Source organism: Euleptes europaea, chromosome 19 (genome assembly GCF_029931775.1).
Source record: "Euleptes europaea isolate rEulEur1 chromosome 19, rEulEur1.hap1, whole genome shotgun sequence".
NCBI classification, from domain to species: Eukaryota; Metazoa; Chordata; class Lepidosauria; order Squamata; family Sphaerodactylidae; genus Euleptes; species Euleptes europaea.
In genome coordinates, this window is record NC_079330.1 from 30,331,363 (window position 1) to 30,356,017 (window position 24,655).

The following is a 24,655-nucleotide window of genomic DNA, read 5'->3' on the forward strand; positions in this document are numbered from 1 at the left end:
CCCCCACCCCCATATAGATGATTGCCCATCTTATCAGACAGTAAACCAAGAATATCTTGCAGACTCCAAATCCAGTAGTTCCACCATTGGAAACGAGAGGGGCAAAGTAAGCATCTCTGGCAATATAAAACAGTATTTTAGCAAAATGTTGACGTCAACACCTCTGCCTGCAAAGAGTAAGAAGAACACATCCAAAGCAGTGTGGCAGCCAGAGGGGCCAGTTGGCGCACCCTGCCAGCTTGCCACAAATGGATGCCAGCAGGAGCTGTCATTGGTTGAAGAAGGCAGACCGAGCGAGCTGGCACCGTGCAGAGAAACAATTAGAGAGGCGACTGGCTCAGTCATTCAAGAATATACCTCTGAACAGTGGCTCTGCACTGTTGAAGTCAGAGGGGATGTGGCTGTTTCGCCAGTGAGAGGGAAGCCGGAACTTTCAGCATTAGACATAACTGCAGAAACAGATGCCGATGATGACAGTATCTATTTCACACCTGAACTTTACGATGAGTCAGCAGAAGAGAAAAGGGAATGGCTAACGCACGCTTCTAGTGATATGGGCACTTTGATCGAACTTCCTGAGTCTGCTGCATCTGAAGATACACTGGAAGGGTGTGCCCCAAACCCAGTAGCTGCAGCAGTCAGAATGGAAACAAATGCAGCAGCAGAGACAGGGCATTATGGAATCGTGCAAAGTTATATGAGTCATGACAGTGCGGTCAGCGCAGCTGCATGTGGTGCTAGCGTAGGTGAAGCTGAGCGGGGAGAAGAGACTCGGAAAAGGAAAAGTAAACTTTCCAGATCAAGAAACAAAGGTGTGTCTCTCTATCAGTCAAGTGGTTGTTAGAACCTCAGAAATCAGTTCAACTAGGCCTTTGAGAGGGAATCATGAAACAATTATTCTTTCAGTTTGACGTTAGGACAAACTCCGTTGATCTGATTTTTGGCCAATCAAAGCAAGTTACAAATCCTCTGAGGCTGAGACTGAAATGAGACTTTATAGCTGACCTGTGTCTGCGTCTCCTCCTCCTAACTCTCTTCCCGGTAGTATTTAATAAAGGAAAATGAGCAGCGTTATGCCATCGTATTGTGAGGTTCCCTTCCCTGCAAACAGCAGCTAATGAAGTGGAGTGGGAATGGGGGAAGTTGCTATGCAGCGGCATCATGCCTTGTGTGCTGCTTTACTAATGGCAGGGAAGAGAGAAGGGGAGACATGGGTCCCTTGCCTTCAGCAGCAGCCATATACTGGCCGCACTTTGTACTTCTGTCCTAAACATGTATTCCTGATGGCTTGGATGCTGTCAACCCCCAGCAGAAAGCCCTGACGGCCAGGGATCTTCCCCATGTTCTCCTCCCCCATACAGCCATTTCCCATCCTGGGCAAGTTTATTCCCAGGGTCAAGGAATGTGCATATACTAACAGCAGAAGGGAATGAGATTGCCCTTTTTGCCTCTGCTCACGGGAGAGAAAGAAAGGAGAGATTTCACCCCCTTCCTTCTCTCAACTTCAGCCACCCAGCATGTGCTGCTGTTAGTACATGCAAGTCCCTGGGAATAAACTTTCCCAGTATCAAATATGGCTGCAGGAGGAGGGAAGGCTGGAGAAAATCCCACAGTCTTGCGCCCGTGGATCACAGGATACAACCCAAAGGATTTCTGGAGTTACTGTGCAGTACATGCAGTGTGGGCTTAGGGCCTTTTCAGGGCTTATGTTCTAAGGAAAGCTCTCTTGCTTGTAACGAATGAACTAGGCTTCCTCCTGTGGGATCGCCGTGTCTCATTAACCACCTGTTCTATCCCCAGAAAGAACGGGGGCTTTAAAATCAGGATAGATGCAGTGTTAGGATAAATTCAGTACAGCCCAATTTGTTTTTTAATTTCATCTTTCTCGGGAAAATTCCAAACTTCTGTTACTGTAAAATGTAACGCTTACATAGGCCATGGATGGTTTGGAGAGAGACCCCATGGATTGGATCCGGTGGAAGGGATTTCCATCAGCAGAATGGGACTTTTTTGCCTCCCCCATTGGGCTGCAGTCCAAAGGGCTCCCCCAAATGCTGCTCCTGGGCAACAAGGGACCCCCGAAGAGCACCACGAAGGGTGAATCTACAGTGGAATCAGCAGGAATCTTCCTCCTGTTTGTAGAAATCTACTTCTGGATCCAACCTTTTTTTCTTTTGCGGTCACCAACTCCTCCCCTCCCCCCGCTCCCCAAAATCTTGTCTGGTAAAGTCTGGTGGCCACAGAATCCCTTTAAACAACCCAGTTTTACAAGGTACATCCATGTGGATGGTATGGACGGTATTTAAAAGTTTCCACGTGGCAGGAAAAACTAGTCTTCTGCTGCTGTTTTTGCTTTCTTAGCGTGCAGAGAACATTGTCCCCTTTATGGCAGATTGGCTGTGCTGTCTGGTAGACAGACCAGAAGGTGGGAAAATAAACAGAACAAGATGAGTGTCACCTCTACATCTTGCCAAGCACGTGCATTTCTTAGCAATCAGGGAAACCTTCTGGATGCATACATTTTTTGGTAATGTACAGTGGGAAACGGTTGTTAGTCACTTGTTGGAAGTTGTGTTTCTTCACAGGAAAAAGAGTGTGAACTACAATGTTGCATCTTTCAGCAACTCTTTGTATGCCTCTGGGAAGTGTAGCCCCATCAGGACTGCTGCTCATGGAAACACGGGTGTTTAAGGATGTGCGGCTGTTCACTCTTTGCTTGCTGTGGGAAACCCCAATGATACAAATACTTGCCATATGAAGCAAGGAGCAGCTGTTAGAATGATTTGCTAGAGTAACCCCGAACAAACCAGTTTTATTTTGGTTTGTTAATTTGTCTCCTCAAGAAATCATTTGCTAATAAATAGAGCAGATTGTAAAAACATATTTGTAGGATATGGTGTTCTTAGAAGTCTTTTATTTCTGCTGCAAATGTACATATGGATTTGTAAGTAAGTAGGTCCCGGTGATATTCCTTCTAACTGCTGCCGTGTATTGGTCGGGTCCTTTGATGTCAGACAGCAAAATAATGGCCCCTTTATATCTGCAATTCTCTTCCAAAGCTTGTTCAAATAAAATCACACAAAACATTCTGGACACGCTGCATCTTGTTTATTATTACATAGTGGGACGTGAATCAATTGTTGTATTGTTCAAAACCAGAACCAAATTGTTACAAGTCATTGAAATATATAATAACTTGAATAATGGTGGGGCTGTACTAAAACCATTGGTTCTAAATCAAGCAAACCCTAAAATAATCAAATCCTGAATTTATTGAAGGGCTGAAGGTACAGAGAACATATAAACGAAGAATCAGGAAAGCTAGTAACAGAGATGACCACGTCAGTGATGGAAAGGTAAAACTGCAAAGAATCGATAGAGTTGATGAGTAGAGTGGTAGTTTTATTGAATTTGGAACGCTGCGATGATGCATAATTCATGTCAGGTTAATTAAGAGCGATTCTGGTGTGACTTCAGTTCACTACAGGTTAGGGTCCCTTGCAGTGTTGCCTTTACAACACGGGGAGCTGCAGCCTCGCTCTTCCCTGTGCTATCTGAGGTCATGCAGGAGGCAGCCCACAGCCCATCTTCTCGTCATGCTCAAATTGCACAATTTCCAAGTGGGGTGACAGAGGCCTGGGAAGAGGCCGAGGCAGGGACTCCCCTCACATGACCCTGAACTTTCAGTGTGGTGTGCAAAGGATCCGTGGCCGCAGTGGCTCCCATATCACTTCACAAGTGGAAGCAAACGCTCAACACATCACAAAATGTCACATTTTGCAGTACTTCCCTGCTCATAAGAGCCGTGGACAGGTGACTACGAAGGTCTTTTCCTCTCCCTCATCCCCTTCCGCTTGTGAGGAAGCTGCCTAAAGATTACCGATTCAGATTATCTTTTTTTTCATAAGTATTTTATTTAGTTTTTCAAAAAATAAGCAAAACAAATATACTGCAAACTTACGAAGTCAACATAACAAACTACTAAAGCCTAACAACTAGTCTACAAGAAAAAACAATCTAATTCTGTACCTGGGTAAAACAGATACTAGTATTTTGCTATTATTATACTATTCTGACTTTATTAATTGAATATTCAACTTATTTACTTATCTATTTTCTAAAAAGTTAATATTTTGCAAGCTCGTCATGGACTTGCTAGATTCTCTTACTGCTAACACAATTATAATCAATGCTTTCTGTTAATTACTTTTCTAGCTGATTTTTGTACTGAGTATGCATGTTTCATTTTCACCACTCACAGTTTATGCCTCTTTCACATCTCATATAAATAATACAGTTTCCAGTTCTTTTGAAATTCTTCACTGGGTCTCTTCTGCACTCGATTTGTCAACTTGGCCATCACGGCATATTCTGCTAATTTGTCTTTCCATTCTTCTAGACCAGGGCGTTCTTCTGACTTCCATCTTGTAGCAATCACCACTTTTGTTGCGGCTGTAGTCATATATCTGTATAAGTCTTCTGATGAACTGATTCAGATTATTTAGGAAAATTGGCTCACCTAAGAAGTGTTTTTTCAATATACTCCGTGATTTAGAACACAAAGGCCATATCGGTCTGGTTCTTTACTCCAGTGGCGTGGGGAGGAACTACAACCTGTGGTCTGGGACTTCTGAGATTACAGATCCTAACCCCACCAGAAATGGGCTGTACTCTTGGTGGTTGCTCCACAAATGTGGAACTTGCTTTCCCCCAAATACTAAATGTAGTTCTCGTTTGTGGGTTGTAGGTTTATTTCTGACAGTGCGGTAAGCCTTTTCTTGATTTGCTGCCTTTTCAAAATGTGTATGGGGAATTGTAATTCATTTTGGTATGTAATACTTTTATAATGTTAATATATTTATTTGAAATGGTGAGTGTGGCACCTCTGGGGCACCTGCGGCAAACTTCCTATTCAATAAATGAAGGAAACAGCCCCTCCAAACTTAACATGTAATGGATGATAAATTGCTAGTGAGAAGGAAAAGGGTGGCCGTTTTCTTTGGCTGCAGCTTTTTAGTGCCTTTCCACAGCTCTTAATAGGTTAAGATTTGTACTTGTTCTGTTTGTCAAACATCACTGGATCCATGAGCTGAAGGGAATGAAAATGTACCTCCTGTGTAATGCATGCAGGTTGATCCACTCGTTTTATTTTAATACAATAAATGTTTTCATTGCCAATGGTGATGTAAATTTCTAAGCATAAAATATTGGTCCAAATGCGCCTGTGCTTTCAGTCCAATTACTAATTTATTTCTGTTGAACCCCATGATTTTCATTAGCGTGTTAAGCAACGAGAGAGCCTCTTAAAATAATTATTGCTGTGCTTATTCGGATACTTTGGTTGTCTTAGTTTATATTTATGTTACCATTTCGTGCTGAGGAGGGAAACGCTGAGAGGCCCAACTTGCAAGGCCAGGCCCGTACCACAATTTTTACAGAGGTGAAACGCTGCCTAAAATAGCTGGTAAGTTTTTGTTTTCTTTCGCTTGTGTTTTTTGCTGCTTCCTAACCATCTCCATTTTGCCTACTGAAATATTCTTGCTGCTCTTTGTGCCCGTCACCCCGGGCAATGTTTGGACGTGGTTGGTTGGTTTTTGGTCGTCAAGTCACACCTGACTTATGGCAAGCCCAGGTGGGGTTTCCAAGACAAGATGTTCGGAGGTGGTTACCTGTCTCTGCATCATGCCCCGGTATTCCTTGGAAGTCTCCCCTCCAGATACTTGCCAGGGTCAATCCTGCTTAGCTTCTAAGAGCTAGCTAGCCTGGACTATCTATCCAGGTCAAGGCTGACCTTTTTTCTTCAAACAACAGAGCCAGTGGACTGTATCAGAAAGGCTTTGAAAGACCCCCTCCAGATTCAAAAGTGGTTTGCTGTTTGTTCGTTTTGTTAAAATATGTGTAACCCACCTCTCCTACATTTAAGAGCCAGCATGGTGTAGTGGTTAAAGGGTCAGACTAGGGTCTGAGAAACCCAGGTTCGAATCCCCACTCTGCCATGGAAGCTTGCTGGGTGACCTGGGGCCAATCACACACTCTCAGCCTAACCTACTTCACAGAGTTGTTGTGAGGATAAAACAGAGGAGAATGCTGTAAGTTGCTCTAGGACCCAGTTGGGGAGAAAAGCGGAATATGAATAAAGTAAATAAATAAATTTGGGGTGGCTAACAACCAATCGTTTTTAAAATCGCAAGATCTTAAACTATAAAATAAAAACAGCTAATATCAACATGTCAAAACGTTACCAGCATTACCGTCTTAAAAATGCAAGGTCCCAAAAAGATTAACCTCAGGGCCCCAAATGCCCTCTCAGATGAGCTGCTGGACACAGCTTCTGAAAGGACAGAAGTTTGGGCTGGGGGGGGGGGCTTTAGGAAGCTCCTCAGGGAGCCCTTTCCAGAGTACTGGGGCTACAGCTGAAAAGATGAGAGGTGAAGGTGGCCAAGGCTGTCGTCTTCTTGGCTGTTGCCTTCCCTGTCCTTCTCGTTCACACGTGCATTCCCAGCACCTAACCACACTGCATGCGATGGCTGGACACAGGGAGGCAGAGGATAGAATCATAGAGTTGGAAGGGGCCATACAGGCCATCTAGTCAAACCCCCTGCTCAATGCACCAAGGGGTGCTGGCAGCAGGGTGCCTGGGAAAGAGTCTGGAGAGCTTGGAGGACCAATGGCTCTGGCAAGTGCACTCTCTTCCAAAGATTTTAACGTTCATACATTGCTGGGGGCTGCTTCACCGCCCCCGTGCCTGGATGACAATGGAGAGGAAAGTGTTGTCACATGTTTCGCTGTCACTCTTTCAGTGACATAAACCCATCCACCTGGCCTTGGTGACTGGGGATTGTGAGAGTTGTCATGAGGAGGGGCTGTGGCTCAGTGGTAGAGCATCTGCTTGGTATGCAGAAGGTCCCAGGTTCAATCCCCAGCATATCCAGTTAAAGGGACTAGGCAAGTAGGTGATGTGAAAGATCTTTGCCTAAGACCCTGGAGAGCTGCTGCCGGTTTGAGTAGACAATGTTCTTTGATGGACCCAGGGTCTGATTCAGTATAAGGCAGCTTCATGAGTTCATGGGCCACGACTTATTCACATGAACACTTGTAGTTCAGTACAAAGGCATGTGTGAAAAAATTGCTCATCTTGATAAAAAATATCCCATATCACTGAAATCAGCCTCCTTACTAGAAGGTTGGGAGATAGCAAGTTATTTATTGAGGATGGTTATTAAGAGTTCTCCATATGTACAAATAGCTGAAGAGCATTGTAAGACCTCAAGACAGTGGTATATTATGAACTGAAGGAATCCAGATGTTGTGCATCCAGACCTGGAAAGAAGTCTTCATTTGCAGTGCAAAAAGCTGTAAACCACTTGGATAAGAACATAAGAAAAGCCTTTCTGGATCAGACCAAGGCCCATCAAGTCCAGCAGTCTGTTCACACAGTGGCCAACCAGGTGCCTCTAGGAAGCCCACAAACAAGATGACTGCAGCAGCATTATCCTGCCTGTGTTCCACAGCACCTAACATAATAGGCATGCTTTTCTGATACTGAAGAGAATAGGTATGTATCATGACTAGTATCCATTTTGATTAGTAACGATGGATAGCTCCTCTCCTCCATGAACATGTCCACTCCCCTCTTAAAGCCTTCCAAGTTGGCAGCCATCACCACATCCTGGGGCAGGGAGTTCCACAATTTAATGAGCATGTTCACAGTTTCTTTCCTGTTGTGCTCCACACATTCCCTTGTGAACAGTGTCTTCATCCTGATTTCTGTGCATCAAATCTTAATGCTCAGAGGCTTTCTTCATTGGCTACTTCCAAGCTTTGGACCTCTCTCCAAAATGTTTGTCAAACTCTCAGCTTCTTGTCACAGTATGCAAGATCATACCGTTGTCCTATACATTTATTCAGAATAACCATTGCCTTCTGCTTGTATTTACAACCACTAGCACAGATAAATGTCCTTCCATCCATAATCATGTCTTAAAAATCCCACCCCATCTTTTAACCACTATTTAAACACAAGGTGGTTCAAATCATAAGTGATCTTGGCAATATACCTGAGGTTTTACCAGGAATAAAGGGAGTCTGGCATTCAGTTTAACTAGGTTTGACCTAGTTTGGTGGAACTTGTCCTTTGCAGCCTTGGTTCTGAAGGAACATTGTGTGGTATTTGTTGCCATTTCACAGTGCCATAATTTGGTAAATGAGCTTTGTGAAATTTTACATAATATATAATGAAGTTGAAGATGGTTTTGCATTGTCGAAAGGGGAACAAGAAACAGGCAATGTCTTTTACTGTATTTCCCATAAAGGGAGTTCTGAGCTATCTGAGCAAAATATATTACCAAAAAAAAAAAAAAAAGCATGTTCTCATGATATTTTTAAGCTCCACACATGAAATTTGACCTTCTGCTGTAAAGCTACATTTAGACAGACGTCTGCAATAATATATAATAAAAACCCGCTAACTTTTGGCATGAAGAACACCTTTAATTATATGGTGTAGTATGTTTATGAGGGGAAAAGATACAGGAAAGACTATTGTAAACAGTTTCAGACATTGTTGACATGCTGCATTGACCTCAGAAAGAAACTTCCAAGAGTGGAAAAAAGACCCATTTCCTAAAATGTGGCGCTCTGTGTTTCTGTTCTAAGGCTGCAATCCTGAAGGGGGGGCGAAGCTCCTTAGGCGCCGGTGTGACCCCACACTGGCATAGGTGCCACTTTATCGTGGAATAAAGTGGCACCTACAACAGTGCAGGGGCAAACACGGCAGCATCCCGGATGCAGAGCTCCACCGGCCCCCACCACCAGTGCAGCCACTCCGGGAACTAAATCCCAGAAGAGAATGCCCACGCCGGCATGGGGGGAGGCGTTCCATGGGGCAGAGCTGTCGCTAGTCAGCCTCCTAACCCCTCTCACCCCAGGAACGCCTCCTCACCCAGCGGCTATGACACCTTTTTTTGGTGTCATAGCTTCGATGTTCTCAATGGAGTGTCTTTTCCTTTTTTCTGTTTTTTAAATACCTTTTTCACCTCCATGATGGCTGGGAAGCCTCTGAGGCGGCCGCGTGGGTGCGCTGCTCCAGGCTGCTGCGGAAATACCCCCCCCCCCAGAATGGGCTGCCCGTCTGATAGAAAGTAAAACGGTGAGGGCAAGGCTGGCCTGGTAGCAGGGCTGAGAAAGATTCCTCTTGGAAAGCTGTCTAACCTTAGAGGAGGGGAGTCAGACATAAGGCCCACGGACCGGATCTAGCCCCTTGAGAGCTCTTATCCGGCCCACGAGGCAGCTAAGGCAGCCATCCTCCCCCACTCTTGATCTAGGCTGGCGAGGTATGGCCCAGCCCAACCAAGTGACATTTATATCATATCTGGCCCTCATAACAATTGAGTTCAACACCCCTGCCTTAGAGAGTTAGGCCAAACTACACGTTGCAACAAACGCAAGACCACCATGGAGACTTGTAGCCACATTCCAGCTGCGAGTTCCCAGAAGGAACCCCATCTAAAAGCGCCACAGGGGCCCAATTCAGACTGGGACTACAGGATGAGGAGGGCCTCCTGCCTTCCCCATGTACTGTTTTACTGAGCTGAAATGGCACCGGGGTATTATTTGCCACGTCGTAGGCTGCACGTGCCACAGTCCTGATCCAAGTCTGGCCCCTGTGGCATTCCCACTGAGAACTGGCAGCTGCTATATGGCTACAGGTCTCCATGGTGGGTTTGCATGTTGTAATGAGTAATTTAGCCCTTAGACTGTTGTGGTTTAGACAAAGCAATGGGCTGTGGTTTCAGCGGGTGAGTACCAATATGAGAAGGATACCATCATAAACAGAGTGACTGTCCAGCTCCTCAGCTGTATCAGAGCACCTGTTTCCTCTCCTGCTAGCTGCCTAGGCAAGACCTACGGTCACAGAAACAAAGCTTTATGCAAACAGTATATGGGCGCTGTGGGTCTGAGAGCCACACAACGAACCCCTCTTCCCAAAACAGACTCTTACAGTGCATTCCTGAGCCTCGAGGGTGAAAGCCCTTAGGAGGCCCGGTAGGCGCTGCGCCAGGCTTCAGGTCCCCTGCGGCGGCACCCAGGCTACTTACGACAGCATTAGTGGCCCCAGTGCCAGCGTGGTTGGTTGCTGCCATGACAGCGCCACCCCAGAACGCCAGCGGGGCCTTCTGCTGGTGTCCCACCAGTGTAAAGGCCTGCGCCAGCCTTCCGAGGGGCGTTCCGGTGTCCCGGGGGGGAGGAGCTGCCATTAGGCAGCCTCCGGTCTCCATTTGCCCCGGGTACACTGGTGGCAAGAAGAGTGAGGCTGCGCCTACTTTTTAGCAGGCGCAGCCTCGCTTTTCTCTATGAGGCGAAAAGCCCCATTTAAAAATGTAAAAGCTTTTTAAAGGCTTTTTTAAAGTTTTCGGCACCGGGGAAACAGGTTAGGAGGCGCCGCAGTGGCGTCTCCTCCCCACCGTTCCCCCATGCCGAAAGCCCAGGAATGCGCTGTTAGTAAGTTATCTATGTTCTCTTAATTTCATTAGCTAATTGAAAGGAAAGGAAAAACCCTAAGAAAACCAAACCCCACACTATTTCAAGTGCTGAAATGAAAACTACAAAAGGATAGCAAAGACGGAGACCTTTCTGCAAACCTGGTCAAATAAGATGAGGGGATACAAAAATGAGCCCTCCCCCCCAAAAAAAACACCTGTACAAAGCTGATTCAGATCTTAAAAGGTGGTGAGAGCTAAATCTGGTTCTCCACTGCTTCACTTTGAGGCTAACTCATGTAACTGTGCAAATGTGGGTAGACCAGATACATGCAAGGTTTGGGTGCATTGCAAAGCACTTCTGATGTTGGACAGACAGTTCACTCTGCCTTTGAAGATAAATTTCTGGAGAGATGGAGATGCCATGTGGACCATTCTTCGACCACTGGTCCTTCAGCTCTTGAGGAATTCACCAGTGTCTTATGAATGTGGCACATAACTTGACACAGCTTTCTCTAGCATATATGTGTTACAGGGTTCACACCGAATATCATAAGGCATAAGTAAAAGGGAAAAAATCCAGCTTCCTAGGTCTTCAAAGTTACTTCAAGATTATTCTGCTATCAGTTAGAATGAAGTAAGATGATCTCTCTGAGGGAATGGGTGGGAAAGACGCTGATAGGTAAACATCCTTGAAACAACCTAGGGAAATGGCTTCTGGCCCTTCCAATTATGAACCTATTAACAAGGTCAGACGTTCTAAAACAAAGCTTCTTAAACTGGGTCTTGACCCCATATGGGGTCGCGTAAATAAATATAGGGGTCGCGAGTTTTTTTTTTTTAAGTTTAAAATAAATTTCTTTATGATTTATTATCAGTAAATGTTAGATTTTTATTTTAAAACCCTATATACCTGGGGTCGTGTAAAAAATTCTCAGGCGAAAAGGGGCAGTGTGTGGAAAAAGTATAAGAAGCCCTCTTGTAAAAAAAACCATTCACTTCTGCATTTAAAACATCATCAGGGGAACTTCCCTTTGCACCAAAACAACAAAGCACAGCCAACCCATATTAGAGGTGACCATGCACTGGACTGGTGGTGACAGGAGAAGGGGCATGGCTCAGAGGTAGAGCCTCGGCTTGGCATGCAGAAGGTCCCAGGTTCAATCCCCGGTATCTCCAGTTAAAGGATCTGGCAGTAGGTGATGTGAAAAACCTCTTCCTGAGACCCTGGAGAGCCACTGCCAGTCTGAGTAGACAATATTGATTGTGATGGACCAAGAGTCTGGTTCAGTATAAGGCAGCTTCCTGTGTACATGCTTCTTTACAAAGGCCAAAAGCCATTCTCAACCTTAATCATCTATGGAACCCCCTCCTCACAGAGACTCCCCAAAGCTTAAGGCTGAAACAAGCCAGTGAGGCAGACGTAGGGCTGTTGCTAAAAATTACAGCTCCATATGTTACCCTCCCCTGCTCCCATAAATATAAATACAATCCTAATAATCTCTAGTATTTCTGTTTGTTTTGAATGCATACACCCAGGACAAAGAAAGAATGCAAGAGCGCACACAGAGCAAAAAAACAATTTAAGATTGACAACAGGATTAATGGGCACTTCTTGAGTACAGAAAACGAGTGATATAAATATGCTGTCAACAACAGTTTGTTTAGAAAATCTAAGCCAATCCAATGGATTTTCAGCACATCGTTCTGAAGCGGTTTGTCTCCTCCTAGATTTGTCTACTCACCCAATTTCCTAAACCAGATTATCAGCCTAAATCTACCTAAAACCTTAACGGATCAGGATTTCATTTCTGGTGCTGCAAAAACTTCGGTTGTGGCCAAGTCTTATCAGCTATGCTGGCAGACAGATTACAGAAGATGTGCTATGGGATAAGTATGCAGCACAACCCGGTTTAAACCAATTACGCACTTAGGGGCAAAGTTGTCGAACTGTAGATTATTGCCAAATCTGCACATTTAATTTTCTCAGCACTTACATATTTCACAGGTAATCATATTAACAGGTTTGGAGAGGAACAAAAGACAGATGGTTAAAATAACACAAACTTTATGGGAATAAGTGAGATAGAAAACAGTGAGACAATGAATCTCACAATTATCAAGGAGCAAAACCCTTCACTGTTCAGCTGGGTTTGAGATTTGAATCTTACTTTTATTGGCAACGCATTACTACTGTGCGTGTGTATGTGTTGACGGGTATTTCTATTAATTATCTTGACAACTGATTTTCATCTCTTTTTAAAAGGAGAAGCTATTCATGAGCCCGTCCATTGTAAAATAATCCTGATCTGTCCTAATTATGCTTTGTGCAATGGCGAGCTTGAAAACTGGAAGGCGGACAGTGCAAGTATAATTTCCAGCAGACAAGGCTTGCTTCTGCCTCGTCACAGCCATTCCGGATGGTGCTCCGCTACCTTCTCCAAGCATATGACAAAAACCAACAAGAAAAGACATCAACTGTACAAATCTAGCCCACGTAATTAGCAATTATTTGCCACACACGCCTCAATACAAAATCTGTTACAAACCAAGGAGAGAAAAAGGTTAATGAGCCACTTCTGTGTCCCCCGCTCTGCGTAATGCGTTTGCATAATAATGAGGGCCAGTCTGCTGGAAAATACATAAAAGACAAATTAATAAAGTTGTCATTTTTTTTTGCCTGATGACGCTTAATACAGTTTTCGTAATCTGCTCAAGACAAAAGGACAGTCGCTCAGACACAGCCGATTATGCATTCGCGTGGCAGATGAAATCTTTATTAAAAAGAATGATGAATCTGATTAACATGCGATAACAAATATACAGTCTGCAGGGGGAAAATGCCCACCGCCACCTCCTGCGAGCATCCCTCACGCCGACTATTAAGGCTTTACTCAGATTGAGGTCAGACTGGTATTCCCGAAAGGCGCATTAAGCTAAAAGTTTGCCAAATGTGGCAAGACGAGGAGCAAAACAATATCCTGTTAAATATAAAAAAGCAACTGCCTCAACAGCTGACCTCTAATCAGCCAAAGTAACAAGCCCTTAACATTTTTTTTAAAAAAACCTTTGCTATAAAAACAAATGCTACTAGTTTATATACAGGAGAAATGTTATTAGCTAACCGGGAACAGATCTTGAGGCAATTGAATGCTTGTGTTAGACATAATACTGTATGATTCCATGGCTTTTGGGGAACTGAGGTCTTAATGCTAAGTATAGCACCCCCCAATTTCTGATAGCTCAGGCACACTTTTTCCTAAACTAAAATCAAAGGCAACGTTTCAACACGCCCCCAAAAGATTTCCTTTTTTAGACTGTGGAAGAACAAAAATTATACATCCACCGAAGAGCCCATTCCCCCATTTCAGCCTCTCTTTCAAGCAGATGTCCTGATTGAAGGAGCAGCAACTCATACAGAGGCAGACTCAGAACCTCAGAAGGTGCCATTTTGCTCTATACTGGGAACAACCAGCATGCTCTACACTTTGGGTCCAAGGTACCTGATGGATTGTCTCCACCCTTATGTGCCAGCTCATGCTCCGAGATTGGTTGAGGAAACTTTATGGCAGGAACCCACAGTGGGGAAACCGCAAGCTTCTCCCTCTTTATGATCTTCCCCAGTGCTGTACCACTTCCTTCTTTCCAAAACCAGCCGGAAACTTTTTTTTATTCTATAAATTCTTTTTTACTAAAAATTCCCCCCCACGGCTTTCAGGCGTCTTGTGGTTGCTGTTTGTTGTTTTTAAAATTGATTTTATTTGGACTTTTAATGTGAGCTACCTTGAGTATTTATTTTAAATAGAAAGGCAGTATATAAATACCAAAATATCTGGCGCATAGAGATGTAAAATTTCCAGAAATTTTAAAGCCATGGGGTAAAAACAACAACACCTCCCTTCCGTCTTGTGTGTGGAAAAAATATAACTTTTTGGAAAATTGAAATATATATAATACTTACTTTTCTATCAAACCTAAGCTGCTTTTACTGATTGAAGAACATAAAATGCATCGTTTATAGTTTAGTTAGTATATAAAAGTGTACTAGCTGGCATATTTATGTCATGTAAATTTCTGCGGATGTTACGCCGAATAGAGAGGTCTCCTTTTATTGGGGGGAATTAGCTAGGAGACTGGTAGAGGTTTGAGAAAGGTTGGCTTGGGGATCTGTTATATTAACATACCACATATTAACATACCACACCCTCATTAGCACATTATCTTGATACTTACAGGACAATGATTAGCACATTACCTTTGATACTTTTTGCAGGACAATGATTCAGCTCAACCCAACCCCTTTCTGACTATATATTACTCTTCCTACACACTTGACATTGAGAGACACTGTCCTTCAGTGTTACTCCTCTGAAGATGCCTGCCACAGCTGCTGGCGAAACGTCAGGAAAGAAAATACCAAGACCATGGTTACACAGCCCGGATAACCCACAAGAACCAATGATCCATATACTGCTAGTTGTGCCTTCTCATGTCTAGTGCCTGGGTAAATTGTTTATTTTGACTCCTAAAACAGATTAAGGAGACCTATGTTTACGCAGATGAGCGAATCAGTGGAAAAGGTTCCCAAGAAAGAAGCTTTTATAAGTTTTAATGGTTTGATTAAAAATAATCATTCATATACACACTCACAGAAAAACACACAAATTCTGTTACATACAGAATTAAGCAAATAAAGGTATGAGGGGGTGGACATAAGGATTGGAGGTTCCCAGGGGGAATGTATATTTACAGATCCAGGGGGCAAGGTCCAGAGAGAGGCAGCTCTGTGGAATGAGTAACGACCAGCGTTTTTCATAAGGAAAGCAAAGGGAAACTGTACACACACGTATAGGGCTCACATTTTGGAGGCAAGGAAAACATTCACACTTTGCCATTGTAACGGGTAATATTTATACCCCAAAGAGGAGTTGGAGGTATGATTCACTGCACCTGGCAATGTCTGGTAATAGCCAGTCATTGTCAGTGGACAAAAGGTGTGATTACTTCCTAACTGGATTAATACTTGGGTAAGAAATGGCTGGGTACATAAGCCAAGTACCCTAAAGTGCACTCAAAAAGAGAAATATTTCAGTTTTTTTTTCCAGTGTTCTCCAGAAATCTCCCACTGGAAAATTGAAAAATCCTCAGACTTTTTCACACTATTATACATTTTGAAAATGTATATTTTGAAAATGTACATTTTCCAAAGTCCTAGGGGGAAAAATATAGGGGAAATCTCCCTCCCCCCAAGTTGTCCTGTTTTGTTCCAGGCCTTCACAGTGCTGTCTAGTAGGAACATCATCTGTAATTGTACTGAATAATTTTATTTGCTTATAGCCTTAGGCATTACAAGCATGTCAACAATACCACAAACACATAATAAAAGGAAATACTAGGTTAATAAAATGCTAGATTGATAATAAATATACATAATAAAACTATGCTAAATTGATGCATACAGTGCAATAATAACGAAAAATTGCAGCGGTGTCCCAATCGGCCAATGAGACCTAGGAACCATTAAAATCACTCAAAGGATCAGCTCTTTTAGCAACCATATTGGACCTTATTTTCTTTGCCGCCAGAGCATACAGGGAGGTCATATAAGAAACAAATCCATCAGAGTCTTTTAATAAAAATACTAATTTTTCAGCACTCGGACAAGAAACCAACCTGGCAAGAAATTTAGCCCTGGGTTCCATATATAGAGGGCATTCAAATAAATAGCGGTATAAGTCCTCCAGAGCAGACTTTCCACAGATGCAAAAACATTGATCTTTTGGAATTCGGCAGTAACACCCGGTCAATACAGCTGTTGACATTGTTTGAAACCGTCGGGAAGTATCATCTGTAATAGATTTGTGCTGATTGGCAAGAGCTGTAATTAAAAAAAACCAAACAGTTTATGCAAGAGATAATATTGGAGGGTCCTTATCACCCACTGGGTTGCTAAGGTCTCATTCTCTGTCAAAGCCATGTGTTTAACTTCCTTGTGTTTATCACAGAGAACGGTCCCCAGCTCTGCATCCAAAGTATTAATTTGCAATCGTAGTCACTTAGAAAACTTAGGCCCCTTTTATACTGATATTGTGCTGCAACTGTTTGCAAGGTCAGTCAGCCTTCAGACCAGTGGACAGTTTTCCTCAAAAATTTAAATGGTGTGTGTGTGTGTGACTGCTGTTACGTATTGGAATATAAACCTACTGTGGCAGAATACAGACTTCCAGTAATATCCAGTTGTAGAAACTGCTACACTTGTTGTGGTCAGAACTGGTAAGGCCTGGACTTTAACCGCAGAGTAGCAAGAACTTATCAATGTCCACCAGCATTCTAGCGCTTCAAAGTGCTAGATTTGTTTAATGTTCCCCCTTCTGTTCCAGCTTTCCATCCACAATATGTTAAACTCTGATACCATGGATTACCTGCATTCTATAAAATAATAGAATGCACACAGCCAAATCCTTGCTCTTCTAATAACGGTCTTCATCATGTCTGTGACCCCAAGACTAGTTTTTGTAGTATTGTCCCTGCTTCCAGCAATCTCCGAGCAAGTGCTCCCGGTTGGATTCTACAGGCTGCCTTCTGATGGAGGGGAGAGGAGGGGCAAACTCATCCCATTCTCCTCTTCACTGCAGCACTGTGGCCTGCATAGCTTTTTGGGTTTTGGAGAGGGAGTGTCACCAGGGGCTGCTTTGGGAAGGGAGGGAAATATCCACTTCCACCTTGAACCAGCCAATGGCAAACATACCCTGTTGAATATAATGGGAAACATTTAAAGCTTTATCTTCCCACTAGGCTCAATGAGACTTTAGAACAGGGGTGTCAAATATACGGTCCATGGGCCGGATCCAGCCCCTTGAGAGCTCTTATCCAGCCTGTGAACCAGCTGAAGCAGCTACCCTCCCCACCCCAGTCCTGATCTATGCTGGCGAGGCCTGTCCCAGCTGGACCAAGTGACATGTCATATCCAGCCCTCATAACAAATGAGTCTGACACCCCTGCTTTAGATGCCTGACTGGATCATGCCCCTGTTTATTTATTTCTCTGTGTATATAAATTCTCTCTTGCTTGATGAGTGTTGAAACATGTGTTTTTACAATTAAAATATTTCATTCCACACCTGTTAAATTTGTTGAATTCTATCTTTCCTTTACAAGTACCAAAAAGAAAGAGGTATACCAAAAAGAAAATCAAATACGGATTTTGAGGATTCTTTTATTTCTTACATTTGTATAGGGGACAATTTGAACAAAACCTCCTTAAACTACATGTCCTCATATTTAAGAGGTCTCAAGTCTTACCTATTATTTTGTTTAGCCACAAGTTCTAATTCTGTATCCTCCACCCCGTACAAACAAAAGAAATGTCGTCTGTTTAAAGTTCCAGCTTCTGCTACCGTATCACTTTTATTAATAATGTTTTATTACTGAAATTTCTAGCAGCAGCTGGCTGTTGATGTTCCAACTCCTTGTTTCTAATTAAGCCATTGGGTTTACAGGATGGGGGGAGTTTTCTTTCTGTTTTTAACACATTGCATTAATATTGGGGTGGCAAGAAACTCAAATTGGTTGTCCCTCGCAATTAAAATAATATCTCAGTCCTGTTTTGAGTTGGTCCAATTAGAGTGAACCCAGATACGGCTTTTTTTTAAAAAAAAAAGATGTAGCAAGTTTTGCTTTTCAGAGAATTCAGTGCCAGATGCCGAGATTAAGAATGCAACATTCTAATTGTCCCGTATTCTAATGACCAGCCATTGTGACCAGCCCGTATTTTATACTGATTATGATGGAGTTAAGACAGCAGCCACTGACCCCTCAGTAGTGGGTCTAACAAACCCCTCTTTGTTATCCATATGGGAAATATCGTAGCTGTTGCGGGTGTGATTTCAAAACAGAATGACATATTCACATGTACAAGGCTAGGAGGGGGCAGACATGGTGACAATGCCGTGTCGTCCAGAGCTATGAGCAGCTTCAAGCACATTGTTTTGTCAGAAGGCCTGATTCGCATTTTCACTTGCCCGCGTCTTCGTTTTAAAATTGCAGCAACTTCTTCCAGCCCAAAGAGCTCTTAAAGCCGCTGATGCAGATTGGAACCCGTACAATAACGAAACCAGTAGTCACAACCAGTTAAAAGTGTAGAAGTTGTTGGAGCCAATCTAGGTGCCGATCTTAAACTGCCCCTTTTTCACTGGCTTGTGGAAGATCGGTAAAAAGCAGGCTGGGCTTTTTAGGGAGGGCATTCAACACTGAATGGGAAACTATCCAAAAATGCCCGGTTTCTTTATCACTGCAAGGAACATGGGTGTTTTGAGTAAACAGTCTTAAAGCATGTGAGGATGTATCTGAGCAGAGATTGTCCTGGGGGGCTCCCAGTCCTAAGGCATATATGACTTGAGCAGTCCTAAACTAGATTCTCATCATACCATCCACTAGGCCTCCCATCTATCATGTTTTTCTCCTTTCATTCTTCCATGGAGCCCAAGGTCATGCAGCTGGTTTCATGTGTAGGAGTTGGGAAACAAATCCAGTTCACCAGATTACCCTCCACCGCTCATATGGAGGACTGGGGAATCAAACCCGGTTCTCCAAATCAGAGTCCACCACTACAAACCACTGCTCTTAACCACTACACCACACTGTCTCTCTTGAATGGGTGCAGGCTTGCAGAGCCAGCGTACTGCAGTGGTGAAGAACGACGACTCTAATCTGGAGGACCGGTTTTGATTCCCCACTCCTTCACATGAGCGGCGGACTCTAATCTGATGAACTGGAGGTTTGTTTCCCTGTTCCTCCACATGAAACCTGCTGGATGACCGTGGGCCAGTCTCAGTTCTCTCTGAACTCTCTCACCTCGCAAAGTGTCTGCAAGACAGCATGGTGTAGTGGTTAAGAGCGGTGTTTTGGAGCGGTGGACTTTGATCTGGAGAACCGGGTTTGATTCCCCACTCCTCCACACGACCAGCGGAGGCTAATCTGGTGAACTGGATTTGTTTCCCCACTCCTACACATGAAGCCAGCTGGGTGACCTTGGGCTAGTCACAATCTCTCAGCTCCACCTACCTCACAGGGTATCTATTGTGGGGAAAGGAAGGGAAGGTGATTGTAAGCCGGATTGATTCTTCCTTAAGTGATAGAGAAAGTAGGCATATAAAAACCAACTCTTCTTTTTCTTCTTCTTGGGAGGAGAAGGGAAGGCAGTTGTAAGCCACTTTGAGACTCCATAAAAAGAAAGAGAAAAATGGGGTATAAAAATCAATTCTGCTGCTGCTTCAGCTGTCCCCAAAACCACTGCCGTTTTCACAGTTTCCAGGCCAAGCGTTTCCATGGTTCAGTCACAGCAGCAGCCCCTGCAACTGCTTGGCTCGGGGCAATTGAGGTTTCTGCTGCGTTTGCCCTGGGCTTTCCCCTGCAGCCCCAGCTCCTTTTGTATGGATGGGGCTCATTTAGTGTTGTCAACCTCCAGGTACTAGCTGGAGATCTCCTGCTATTACAACTGATCTCCAGCCGATAGAGATCAGTTCACCTGGAGAAAATGTCCGCTTTCACAATTGGACTCTATGGCATTGAAGTCCCTCCTCTCCCCAAACCCTGTTTCTTCAGGTTCCACCCCAAAAACCTGCAGGTGGCGAAGAGGGACCTGGCAACCCTAGGCTCATTATGGGACTGGCTCCCTGCTGTTGCATTCCTACCTCCACGGAACCGGCAATTGTTACTTCTGGTCAGGCTGCTTGGAAATGGGCCCAGCAACCGTGGCACCCAATCGTCGAGGGCCCTCAAGCACATTTGTGGGAAACCTCAGTAGTTTGGCTGTATTTTGAACAAACCGGCCAATGCCTGCAGTTGATAGAGGCAGTGTGTTGCTGATCTTGCTTCCCAAAATGTGTTTTGGGGCTGGGGGCGAGGAAAGAACCGTTGCCAAATACAGCTGATATTAAATTTCTTTGTCAGTCAGACATGCTTCTCGCAGCAGAAATTCTATCTTCATGCAACCCAGACCGAGAACATTTGGAAATCATCAGACGAACGGTAATAAGCGATTCTAGTCCCCTGCCTCTTTTATCAGCCTAAAGTGAGGGGATACAAACAGATACCTTGCTCTCTCTTTTTTTTTCTTTTCATTTCTAACCTTACAGTGTGATCCAGACATTGTTAAGCACTTCTGTGGTCATTGTGGTGTAGTGGATCAGGTGTGAGACTTGGACCAGGTAGACTTGGTTCAACCTCCCTGACCTGGGGCCAGTCACTCTCAGCGTAACCTGTTTTGCAGGGCGGTTGTGCGGATAAAATGGGGTAACCGGAGTTTCGCAGAGGACAGGCAGGATATAAACGTCAATAATAATTTTAACGGCTGCTGATTTCCGTGGGCAGCCTTAAGGGTCTTCTTAACTCACTTTCCAAGTGGAATCAGTTGAACGTCAAAGCATATTTAACTTTGGCCAACTCGTGCCCTTTAGTTTTGTTAAAACCTTTCTTTTTACTGACTGTAGGGGTTCCCCCCCGCCACAAGACCATAACATGGTTGCTTTTCTGATCTCCAAAAAATTATTTGTTGACTTGCTCATACTGGCATAGGAAGAAAAATGAGCTGTCTGGTCACAAAAATGGCCAGCACCCATTTCTGCTTTCACAGTGGCCGTTCTTACAGCCAACACAATTACAGAAGTTGCCACTGGCTCTCTGTGGGGCTCACACAACCCCCTTTTTCATCTCAAGTACCTACCTGGAGCCTGTTGTGATTGCTTTCAGATTCTTTTATTTTGAAATACAGTGTGAACTGGCCCTGGGTGCAGGGGGGTGCGAGGGGGTGCGAGGAGGGCAGCCGCCACCCCTGTGGCATGGAGAGGGGGTGGCAGAACTGCCTTTCCTACCCGACACAGAAGCACCTACAGGAGAGGTGGTTCTGCCGCCCTCTCTGCATGCCACAGGGGCAGAGGCTGCTCTCCTCACCCCCCACCCCAGTTACAGCCCTGCCTGAGAGCGCAATGAATTGCTGTGTGACAGTCCCTTCCGAAGATATTACTGCAGGCTGTTGAAAGGGGATGGCTCCTATTCTCCTCTCAAACTGTTGTTGTTGTTGTTGTTGTTATTATTATTATTATTATTATTATACTTTATTACAGTCAAAGGCCAGCATAAAAAATAACAATACAGAAGAAAATGTAATAAATAAGATCAAAGTACAGTATATGATGTAATTAAGTTACATTAAATTATCATTTTAAAATCTAAGATTTATCTAAAATCCAAATTAGTATTCATCCTTCTGTTGCTTTCACCATAGCATGTCTTCTCCTTGCTGCTATGAAACAGAATTTTGCAGCATGTTTGGTGACTTTTGGGTCTTTATCTGAGATATTTAACATAAAATTCCTCTGTGTGACCAGGTAACTTTCTTAATAGTGATTGGATAAACTCTCTTTGGATATCACAATAAAGCATGCAGTATAAGAGAACGTGACCAATTGTTTCAATCTCATCTCAAACTGGTTTCTTTGTGGCCTTATGAAGGGCAAAGGTTTATCCTTGACAAACTTTACATTTCCTCTGTCTCTCTCTCAGCTAGTGATGTAGTTAGGACTCTGTCTCCATCTCTCCTCTTTACTATCAAGTATGTTGGTTCCTGAATAAAGCTTTATCTACACTTTAATCAGGCTGTGCACCTTTGCTGTGTTAATTACTTTGCCAACAGGAATATCACCAACCCATTCCTGGTTTTGCAGTACAAATGTTTATGCTTGGTGATGGAAAGTGTTGTCAAGTCAAAGGGTGACTTATGGTTACCTCATAGGGTTTTCAAGGCAAGAGACATTCAGAGGTGGTTTGCCATTGCTTGCCTCTGCACAGCCCCCCTGGACTTCCTTGGTGGTCTTCCATTCAAGTACTAACCAGGGCTGACCCTGCTTAGCTTTTGAGATCTGTCTAGATTGGGCTAGCCTGTGTCACCCAGGTAAGGGCATGTTGATGTTTAGTTGTATCTAAAGTGATTATTCCCAGTTCAGCATTTGGCATCATATAAAAAGAACCCTCCCAACTGATGTAGTGGCTGCTGGTCTATGAAGCCACTACAAACAGCCATGACCTGAGACCTCCCTTGCAACCATTTCTTTGCCCAGCATTTCAGCAAAAGTGAGATGCAAATAGTTAAATTGTGGAACTAGCTGCCCCAGGATGTGGTGACGGCTGTCAACTTGAAAGGCTTTCACAGGGGAGTGGACATGTTCATGGAGGATAGGGGTATTCATGGCTACTAGTCAAAAGGAATACTAGTCATGATGCATACCTATTCTCTCCAGGAGCAGAGGAGTGTGTCTATTATATTAGGTGCTGTGGAATACAGGCAGGGCAATGCTGCTGCAGTCGTCTTGTTTGTGGGCTTCCTAGAGGCACCTGACTGGCCACTGTGTGAACAGACTGCTGGACTTGATGGGCCTTTTCTTATGTTCTGCTGTTATTGAGAGGTTGCTTGTTCATTTTCTTCCTTCCTTTCCCTGCTGGATTATATGGTGGTTTCAATGCAGATTCTTAGATTTTACTTATGGTCTGGTGTGCATTTTGGTTCCTTATTGCTGTTTTGTTGATATTGCTCTTTAATAACTCCTTGAGAACAATGTATACATATTATAAAAAATAAATATTTTAAATAACTGAATAAATCCACACAGTCAATTGAACAACTAGCTTCTGAGGGAGGTTTATAGGTTTGTTTAGGTGGCAAAAATTAGCCTTGTATGAGCTGTTCACATGGTAAAGTGGACATTCTCCCACTGGTCGATTTTTCACGGAGCTTTGCTGCGGTCTCACGTCTGGTTTGCATCGGTGCAAATTTTTGATTATTCATGACTTATCCGATTTGAACCACAAAAGCCGCTTTTTCCCCGCATCAACCCAAACCTGTTTTGAGCCGTTCTTTCCTGATGCTGCGCAGCTTTTGGCTCAGAACTCCATGAAGAATTTTTTGCTTCGGTTCGCTTGCCCCCATCCATTACAGCTACTTCCTCCTCCCCCAAAAACGGTGATTGGCTGGGGGGTTTCGTGCTTTGTTGAGAACACCGCCCCTTTGGCAGCAATTTGTTTGGCGGCCGACAGGTGTCACTTCCTCAGTCAGTCTTCTGACTGCGTTCCACAGCATCGGGATTGGTCAGCGTTGGATGATTATTGTAATTTATTTCCTTTGTTTCGAAAGTCCTGATTGTTGCTGGCGGATACTAGCCAATCGCATCAAGAGGCCAGGTCACATGCCCCCAGTTGGCCAATGGCGGAGGGGATTTGCGGCCAGGGGGGTTGAGCAGGGGAAGGGCTGACAGGGGCCCCCTCAGCGTTAGGCCGCGGTGCGGGGGTGCGGCCGGGGGGGGGGGCGTGCGCGGCTCTGGCTTGAGGGAAGAGGAGCCGCTGCTGCCGTCCTTCTCCCTCCCTGCTCTCTTCCCTACTTCCTTCCCAGCCGGCGGCATGGAAAAGCCCCAAGAGAGCCAGAACGGCTTCTTGGAGCCGGGCGGCCCGGCCGAGCTGGAGGCATGTGTGAAAGTCTGGAGGGGGGGTAAGCACTCCCCCCTCCATACTTTCACACACACCTCCAGCTTGGCCGTGCCGCCTGGCTTAAGAAGCCGTTCTGTCTCCCTCGGGGCTTCCCCATGCCACTAGCACGGCCCGGTGACTGTGTGTGTGTTTGGGGCGGGGAGAGCCTCCTTCTTTTTCCTTCCTTCCTTCCTGATTGCGTGTGTGCATGTGTGTGGAGGGGGGAAGGCGTGTATGCATGCATGTGTGTGGGTGGGTGGGGGAAAGCCTCCTTCCTTCCCGATTGCGTGTGTGTGTGCCTGCGTGTGTATGTGTGTGGAGGAGGGGAAGGCGTGTATGTGTGTGTGTGTGGGGGGAAAGCCTCCTTTCCTTCCTTCTTTCCTTCCTTCCCTCTTTCCCTCCTTTGCATAACCTCTCCTAGGGTTGCCAGGCTGGAGACCTGGCAACCCTAGCCTTCCTTCCTATCCTTCCTTTCCTTCCCTCACTCCAAGGTTTCGCCCTGGATTTGCCGCTCAATAGATGCACATTTTTCCCATCTGAATTCTCAAAACTCAAAAAGAAGTCCCCATGCAGAGTTTTGAGAATTTGGGTGGGGGAAGTGTGCATCTATTGAGCAGCAAATCCAAGGCGAAACCTCCCAGGCATAAACAGCCGGCAACTTGG

General features: G+C 44.5%; 1 protein-coding gene across 1 annotated transcript in view; it reads left to right on the plus strand.

The window, feature by feature from the left end:
* The window catches only part of BRIP1 (BRCA1 interacting helicase 1), a 189,686-nt gene that overhangs the window by 159,960 nt on the left and 5,071 nt on the right, over positions 1-24,655 (plus strand). The window contains exons 19-20 of the mRNA XM_056865031.1: positions 18-812; positions 3,280-3,356. Coding sequence (XP_056721009.1) covers positions 18-812; positions 3,280-3,356 — 872 coding nt within the window. The remainder of the gene's footprint in view (positions 1-17; positions 813-3,279; positions 3,357-24,655) is intronic.